The 8932-nt window shown below is 39.5% G+C and overlaps 1 protein-coding gene across 1 annotated transcript; it reads left to right on the top strand.

Moving 5' to 3' along the window:
- The first annotated feature begins 403 nt into the window (after positions 1-403).
- Positions 404-8551, top strand: LOC119331163 (villin-3-like). Its single transcript, XM_037604336.1, has 23 exons — positions 404-474; positions 788-887; positions 1287-1355; positions 1449-1691; positions 1802-1979; positions 2057-2189; positions 2321-2483; positions 2830-2977; positions 3084-3184; positions 3323-3478; positions 3885-3953; positions 4040-4108; positions 4213-4350; positions 4472-4600; positions 5998-6145; positions 6271-6281; positions 6366-6506; positions 6593-6721; positions 6813-6878; positions 7257-7581; positions 7666-7895; positions 7985-8165; positions 8270-8551. The coding sequence occupies exons 1-22, from the start codon at positions 419-421 to the stop codon at positions 8096-8098; spliced, it is 2916 nt and encodes a 971-aa protein (XP_037460233.1). The 5' UTR covers positions 404-418; the 3' UTR covers positions 8099-8165; positions 8270-8551.
- The last annotated feature ends 381 nt before the right edge of the window (positions 8552-8932 follow it).

Consider the following 8932-nt stretch of genomic DNA (forward strand, 5'->3'; position numbering starts at 1 on the left):
CGCAAATCTTAGGTTTGTATTGCACTACATGCTCAATTGGATATGAGCAACTCGTGGTGTATACTCCAAGATGGTTGACATTGGATCTGTTTTGTAATAGCTAAACCTTCGACTGTATCGAAAATAAGTCTTCTGGACTGCTGCCGCTGTTATGGGCAAGCTCTCAAGGTTTTGGTATCATGCTGCTCTCAGTGAGCTGTTTGAGTAGGAAGCATTTTATGCTTTTGAGTTTTTGCTAGCTAAATATGTATGTGAAAAGTAATTTGTACTGTTTGTGAATATTCTTGTTCAAGATTATTTTAAAGCTTTCGCTGCTGCATATGGAATTTCTACTTATGAATTTTTTTATTGCAGTACACGCCTTCTCTTCTGTATCGAAGCAAAAGAGACTTTAGACTAGTCAAAATCTAGGGGTACTATGGTGATCTCAATAAGGGAAGTGGATCCTGTCTTCAAAGGGGCAGGCCAAAAGGAGTATCCTTCAATTGCTAATTTGGTCACTGAATTACATAATAATTTTGACTTATTTTTCCTATATTGGTCTATGTCATATATTTTTATTTCTCATTACTGTTATGAGGTGCTGTTTTAAATTAATGATGTGTATTCAATAGGAAATTTGTAGTACACATAGGTCAGCTACACATTTGATGGCTGGAAGTCTTGAGAAAATATCACATTTAGTTAATACACTAGCGAGCATGATGCTGCAATTGGTATACAATTACATTGCTTTGTATAATATTTGTTAACTTATCCGTGGATAGTCATCCTTAACAACCCTTAGTGGACTGGAGATATGGCGAATCGAAAAGTTGCAGGCTGTTCCTGTTCCCAGGGAATCACATGGGAAATTTTTCACAGGAGATTCTTATATAATATTAAAGGTACTCTACCCTTTCTGTATTGTGTAGATGTGCCTAAGTTCTGTGATTAATTATGTAAGAGAAATTGGTCTAGAGATCTATATGTTTGTCAACAATGTAACTAATTTCATTCCTAAGATTGTATTTGATCTCAACCTCACTGAATATTGAATTATCCTGCCTCCTTTCTTACCATAATGAAGCAATCTTATACTGGATGCAGTTATTATTTTCTAACATGTTTGATTGTTTCACATCTTTTTTATGTGATGTAATAATGATGATGATAATATCGTCAGCGTATTGGAGATATGCCACCTCTTTAGGAATTAATTACTCTGTTTGTAATAGTAGTGAGAATGCAGTTGTTTGTATTGATTTGTCATATTGAGATTATTAATTACTTTATCATTGGAACAGACGTCCGCCCTCAAAAATGGTTCTTTTTGTCAAGAGATCCATTATTGGCTTGGGAAAGATACCAGTCAGGTTTGCTATTACATTTCAATTTCTCATGCTAGTTGCAGATATCCTAGTTAATGAAATGGCAAATTCACTTGTTTTAGTTTAATTAATAAATAGGATGAAGCTGGTATAGCTGCAATCAAGACTGTGGAACTGGATGCTGCTCTTGGTGGACGTGCTGTACAATACCGTGAAGTACAAGGAAACGAGACTGAAAGATTTCTTTCATACTTTAAACCTTGTATCATACCAGTGGAAGGTGGAGCTGCATCTGGTTTTAGGCAGGCTGTAGTCAATGAGCGGGAGTATGTGGCACGATTATTTGTCTGCAAAGGAAAACACACGGTCCAGGTTAAAGAGGTGGAAAAAAATCTGCTTCCCCTGTAAAAATTTCCTGCTTGTATTTTGTCACTGCCATTTTCTGTGATAGCTACCAAACTAACATGCCGTGTTGCTCTTCCCCATAACAGGTTCCTTTTGCACGGGCATCACTGAACCATGATGACATACTTATCTTGGATACTAAGTCAAAGATATTCCAATTCAATGGATTGAATTCGAGTATTCAAGAGAGGGCTAAAGCCCTGGAGGTTGTGCAATACCTCAAAGATGCCAACCATGAAGGAAAATGCGATGTGGCTGTGGTTGGTAAGTTCATGTTTGAACAAAAGGTCTAAATTGGACAAAGTCCTTTTTTCCAGAATTATAATTTACTCTTTCAACAGATGATGGAAAGTTGATGGCAGACGCTGATGCTGGTGAGTTTTGGGGTCTCTTTGGTGGATTTGCTCCTCTGCCAAAAAAGACATTTTCTGAGCTCGATGGAAAAGATAATGATTTCCCTTCAAAGCTGCTCTGGTAATATATTACAGGAAACATATCATAGGGGATTTCAATTCTTTCTACAGTAAATGCACTCATAAATCTGTGGTTAGGTTGCATATCTGTTTTCCCCTACTAATCAATATCATTTTTCTTTATATTTTCAGTGTAAATGAGGGCCAAACATTTCCCTTGGATTGTGAAGATCTAACAAGAGAGCTGCTAGATTCAACAAAATGCTACTTTCTGGACTGTGGATCTGAACTTTATGTCTGGATGGGTAGAGAAACAGTACTTGAAGATAGGAAACAAGCAGGACTGGCCGCTGAGGTAACATCTTCTTGTTTCTGCTCTCTGGACTGAATAATTTTTATGGTTGGGGTTTATTTAGCAGCTTAGATTAATGGAGTGGCATATATGATTGAGAGTTTCTGGTTCAAAGGCAGTTTAATTGGTTTCCACAACTTAACTATCGTTAGGGGAAAAAATCCTACAACAGGTGGATCCCAGAGATATTAAGTTAGACACGGCATGCATCACTATGGTGATGAACCATATAATTGCTTATGGAAACGTGGCCACCTAATGCTTTTGTTAGGCCCAGATTAATAATTTTATTTTTGCAGTGGCAAGTATTAACTTTTCCATGATGGTGCTCGTATTCTCACTTATGTAGGAGTTACTCCGTGAAGGAAATCGGCCAAGATCTCACATCATTCATCTCATGGAAGGATTTGAGACGGTTATATTCCGGTCGAAGTTCAGTAAATGGCCCAAGAAAGTTGAGACAGTTGTGTCAGTTGAAAGCAGAGGAAAAGTTGCAGGTTAGAATCGATATCATGGATTACTTTTTCTTATTAATCATGGATTATATATTTTTTATTTTTCTAACACTATTAAAATTATTGATATATAAATAATTTTTTGTAGCCCTTCTGAAGCGCCAAGGATTTAATGTTAGGGGTGTGGCAGAAGCTGCTCCTTTGAAGGAAGAGTCTCAAGCTCACATTGACTGCACAGGAAACTTACAGGTCAGTCCAATTTCCTTTCTTGCTAAATATTTGCAACAAGACCAATCACATACTTCGCAGTTATAGCTGCTGCATTATTGCTTGTTGAGCGGTGGTGAGAAAACACTTGTTGAACTGTTGTGGGAAAACACTTGTCAGGTTTGGCGTGTAAATGATTGTGAAAAGACGTTCCTTTCGTTCTACGAACAATGCAAGTTCTACAGTGGAGATTGCTATATCTTCCAATATAGCTACCGTGGTGGTGATGGCGAGAATTGTCTTATCGGTACTTGGTTTGGCCAGAAGAGTATTGAGGTAACTATTTAACATGTGCTATCTTTTGAGTGTAAGTTTCTGAGACAAAAGTAACGTATAAGATCATGAAAATGTACTAGATAGATTACTGGTTAATGGGAGTTAGTAAACTGCAAGTTCTCTTGCCTCCCCGGATTTGTTTCTCTCTGAGATTCATGACAGCAATCACTGCCTTCCTTTACAATTTGGATATTTTTTTCTTCATGCTGTACTAACATGTACTATATACAATATTTCAAGATGCCTTTGTGTTGTGGTAAGTGCGAATATATCGAGCATACCTTTTCTCTTATGGAGAAAAACTTTGGATTAATTAGAATATGAGTGGGCCACATTTCTAGACATACTTGAAAGCTCTCAAGCTCGAGAATAATTAACTAATCATGTGTTTTTTTTGTGACGACAGGAGGAGAGGAGTGCAGCCACTTCCCTTGCTCATGCGATGGTTGATTCACTAAAATTCCAGGCAGTTCTGGTAAAATAATCAACTTTGTCTGCGGCTGAAAAAATCGTAAAATCATGCTTGATTATTTCAACCTAAAAAAGCTCTGGTTATCACAGGTTCGCCTTTATGAAGGAAAGGAGTCCATGGAGTTCTTTACTATATTTCAGAACTTGGTTATATTCAAGGTCTGCCTTTTACTAACTCTTCTGTTAAGCTTCACTGCCAAATGTATCATTTTACTCTGACAATATATGCACCCTTACATTGTGAAAAAATCTCAATAATGCAGGGTGGTGCTAGTACTGGATACAAAAAATATGTCTCAGAAAATGGCACTGAGGATGATACATATTCGGACAACGGTGTTGCACTTTTCCGGGTTCAAGGTTCAGGACCGGAAAATATGCAAGCGATTCAAGTTGACACGGTACATTCAGTTTCAGTCTATCTTCACTGGACATGGCATTGTGCTCATGATATTAAGTCCATTTTATCTTAGCTCCTATTTATGCCAGATGTTTTAAATTTGATATTGTACTTCTTACCAGGCAGCACCATCGCTGAACTCTTCTTATTGTTACATACTACATGATGGAGACACACTATTTACTTGGGTTGGGAACCTAAGCTCCTCAATGGACCACGGGCTTGCCGAGAGGCAGCTAGATGTGCTCAAGGTATGACTACGATCATGTCGTGCAAATGTGTTTGATCATTCAAATGAGCTGCTATGCTGCCACATCACGCTGACTGACTTAATATGATATTTAATTTATCTGTATGTGTTTCTATTTCCCAATCTTATCTAGTTTTCATTTTTATAAAATGTTATGGACACTTAGTCACTATAAGAACCTGAACCATGTTGTGGAGATGATTTACATTTTATTGCTTTCTGGTTAAAATTGACAATTCTGAACTTGCCACGACACTTCAGCCAAAAATAACCCCTTCCTGAAACTTTAGCCAAATCTGACCCTTTTAGGTCAGTGCTGGCCACCCTGGCATTGAGGCAGCACAACCCTAGCACTACTTAGCACCATCGTCAATGGTGCTGATGAGGTGCCCATCCTCGCTGGTGACTTGGACGGTTGACCCTATGTGTATAAGTTCAGTGCCAGCGAGCATTCCTTATCCTACCCGACCTAAACGCCACGGGCCCTGGCCCTGACCCTGATCCTTGCAACATGTAAATGCTCCGTGCAGCTGTGGGTGGGCCACCCTTCCACTAATGTAGTCCCCGAGGCACAGCCGAGAGAATATCCAGTGGAAACCAAGTTTTGGTGGAAACATGTGAAAATCAATTGGAAAATATCATTCTGATGTTTCAAAAGTTCTGTCAAATATACACTGTAACATGTTTCACAAACATTGTAACATTTCAAAATTAAATTAAATTTCACACGCGAGCTATGGAAAAACACAGCATCAATTTCAGTAATCTGCCGTTTTTATACGTTTCACTTTTTTGGTTGCTGAACTATGTTTTTTCATAGCTCCCAAGTGAAGTTAAATTTGAAACTGCTTGTGGAACGCACCTCTCCAACACACTGTCCCAGTTCTTTTGGTCGATTCTTCCAGAATCTTGAACCCATATTTTTTGACAATCATAGCTCTTTAGATCTTAACTTGCTAGGGTTGTCAAAAAGGTATGAGTTTAAGATTTGGGAGAATCTTAGGGGAGGTCCGATTCTCAAGATTCTGGGAGAATTGGGCAAAAGAACTGCGCCATGTATTCGTTCTGATGTTTCGAAACATTTGACCAACCATGGCACTGACCTACCCAACATCCTCGTCAGAGAACCTGGTGCCCTTTACGGCATGTGAACGCACCGGTGAGTAGTGCTACCGCAGCGGTTGGGTTGCTGGCACTGACCGGAAGGGTCAGATTTACCTAAACTTTCTGGGAGGTTTTTTTTTTTGGCTGAAGTTTTGTGGCAAGATTATAATTAGAGCACATCTTCTATACCATAGTTTATTTAGCTGTAACACATCCAATTTCTGTGCACGACTGGCATCAAACATATATCATGTATGTCATAACACTGACCCTTTCCATTCTGCTCATCCACAGCCAAATCTCCAGTCAAGATTGCTCAAGGAAGGATCAGAATCTGATCAATTTTGGAAGTTACTTGGAAGCAAGTGTGAGTACCCAAGGCAGAAGATTGCGAGAGATCAAGAAAGTGACTCTCGTTTGTTCTCTTGTACCTTTTCAAAAGGTAAAAAAAGTTCATAACATTTCTCGTATCCATTCATTTCTCTTAGACAGTTATCGACGTACTGTACTTACTCGTTTTCTCCTTTTGAATTAATATTTTCTGTGGCATACATTGGGGTAATGAAGGGGTGCTTAAGGTGAGCAATTCTAAAGTTTATATTTATTATTATGAAGATAAGAAAACATGATGAGAAATTAATGGTGGTCTGCTGATGTTGCAGGCTAGAGAGGTATTCAATTTTACACAAGATGATATGATGACAGAGGACATATATATTTTGGACTGTCATTCATGTCTCTTTATATGGGTTGGACAACATGTGGACACAAATATACGAGCACGTGCTTTGAGCATTGGAGAGGTATGTGAGAATATCATGGTTTCTCAGTGTATATAGAAAGTTTGTTTTAGTTTACGCTGGATTCACGAAGCTTCCATTTCCGCCAGAAATTTATTGAACTTGACATTCTAATGGAAAACTTGTCACAAGAAACGCCACTTTATGTTATCACTGAAGGAAGTGAGCCCCAATTTTTCACAAGGTTCTTCTTCACTTGGGACTCTGCAAAATCAGCTGTAAGCATTTTTCCTTGTGGGTTCATATGTTTTTTCTATCGTGTAAACTTCAGAAGCTAACCTCATGTGTTTTGTCTTATAAATGACTCAGATGCATGGTAACTCATTTGAACGGAGGCTGTCTATAGTGAAGAATGGAGTAAAACCAATAAGAGATGTAAGACTTCTGTAGCTTTTGATTTCCTTTTGAATCTCCTAAATTTTCTCTCTGTATATTTCTCCCAAGTTATTGCAGCACTCTTCATTGGAACATTAGTAATAGGAATGTTTGTATATTGGTGGTACTCATTAGTCATGACTAACTGAAATAACCTCGTGATGCCATTGGCTGATTGTCTATGTTTTTGCTAGTAGTATATTTTAAGCCAATACCACATAGATGCCAGGATAAAAATGCTACTACCATCAGACGTAAATTTTGAGCATTTGTTGAACACTGTATCATGTATGAACATATGAGATGCCCAAATGGCATTACCAGGTGGCATATGCATTCCTTCTCATAAAGCTGAACTTTTGGTTATGTAATTGGCAGAAGACTAAAAGAAGACCGGCATCATCATCACACACTGGAAGATGCATTGTACCTGATAAACCTCACAGGAGAACTACGTCTTCCAGTCCTGACCATGTAAGAGTTAGAGGAAGGTCGCCATCATTCACTGCATTGGCTGCCAACTTTGAGAACCCAAATGCCCGAAATCTGTCAACTCCACCTGTTGCTACAAAGCCGTCTCCAAGGACGACTCCAAGGACTTCCCCTGAACCTGTGAAGTCACACCAGAGGTCTGAATCAATCGCTGCAATCTCCGCTTTGTTCGAGCAGCCTAGGCGAAATCTGATACCGAAGTCAAGGAAAGGTATGCTAGCATTCTCGGCAAGGAATACATTTTACTACCTTGCAAACATCTTATCTGCTATGAACTTATCATTGTCCAAAGCAGGTCGTGCTGTAAACAAACACCAACCTGAAGCAAGCAAACCTGAACCAGAGGCAAATGCCAAGGAGACCACCCCTGCTGTGGAGGATGGGCAGACTGTAACTCCAGCGAAACAGGAAGATGCAAAGGAGGGTCAACCGGAAGGCATGGAAGGGCTTCCTGAGTACCCTTATGATCGCCTGAGGACATCTTCCACCGATCCTGCCACAGCCATTGATCAAGCCAGGCGCGAGGTATCCTACTGTTCTCATGACGCCCATATCATCTACGCCTCCTCCATACCTGACAGTCTAATTAACACGGCTGCATTGGCACCTTGCAGATGTACCTGTCTTCGGCGGAGTTCAGGGAGAAATTCGGGATGACGAAGGAGGCTTTTGCCAAGCTGCCAAAGTGGAAGCAGACTAGGCTCAAGATCACGCTCCAGCTGTTCTAAAACCTTCTTCTGTGTGACAGGCTGTTGTATCTGCGTAGTGAATGAACGGCAGCGAGATGTTTCAAAGGTAAATCTCATTCGCCACAGGCACATCAGGATCTGCAAATGTTATATCTGCTTGCAATCAATCATTTCCCCTTTTGAAACCTGACATTTGCGGTGCTTTTTTAGGTGAACTAGCAGGTGTTCTGCTGATGCATGAATTGGAGATAGAAAGGAATAGTTACAGGCTTGTATCATTTTTTCGAGCTGGAGGGTGTCCTGAGGACAGTAGCGTTACAAATACATATATATATATATATATATATATATGATGTAAGTTAGGCAATGAATGAACCGGGCGAAGGAGCCCTTCTGTCAGAAAACTTGGGCGGTGGAAAAATGGTGTACCAAGAGTGTTATGTAAAACGTTGGCTGTTGTCTTATACTTCCAAGTTTGTTGTCTAAAGTGCTCATTCCCTGTGCAATTTTGTGATCGAACTTACAATCCCTATTCTTTCGGAAATGTCTGACCTAAATGTTTTAGACATGGGAAAACAAATGTTTTTCATGACAATTTATATTGGCGCGAGGATGACAAATTTAGTATACAAGCACGGCAATTTTTTGTCAAAAAAATGAGCTGAGGCAGATTTGTCATGCCCGTGAACTAAACTTGTCATCCTCGAAGACCACAAATTGCGATGAAAAACGTTTGATTTGCCATGCCTAAAAATCTGACGTTAGCTAGATATTCGGGTCCTTTTGATTGACCTCTTTCTAGGGGTTGTTAACTTATTGGCAACTCTATTTCTGAGGAGCAGCTGCTCAAATTTACTTCTCAGAAGGTTATCC

Source organism: Triticum dicoccoides, chromosome 7A, assembly GCF_002162155.2.
Source record: "Triticum dicoccoides isolate Atlit2015 ecotype Zavitan chromosome 7A, WEW_v2.0, whole genome shotgun sequence".
NCBI classification, from domain to species: Eukaryota; Viridiplantae; Streptophyta; class Magnoliopsida; order Poales; family Poaceae; genus Triticum; species Triticum dicoccoides.

Bases quoted from the DNA above. Each gene is read 5' to 3' on its own strand.
- LOC119331163 (XM_037604336.1), top strand. From the start codon at position 419: ATGGTGATCTCAATAAGGGAAGTGGATCCTGTCTTCAAAGGGGCAGGC. The intron at 888-1,286 runs GTACTCTACCCT...TCATTGGAACAG, and splicing joins ATTCTTATATAATATTAAAG to ACGTCCGCCCTCAAAAATGG. The intron at 1,980-2,056 runs GTAAGTTCATGT...CTCTTTCAACAG, and splicing joins ATGCGATGTGGCTGTGGTTG to ATGATGGAAAGTTGATGGCA.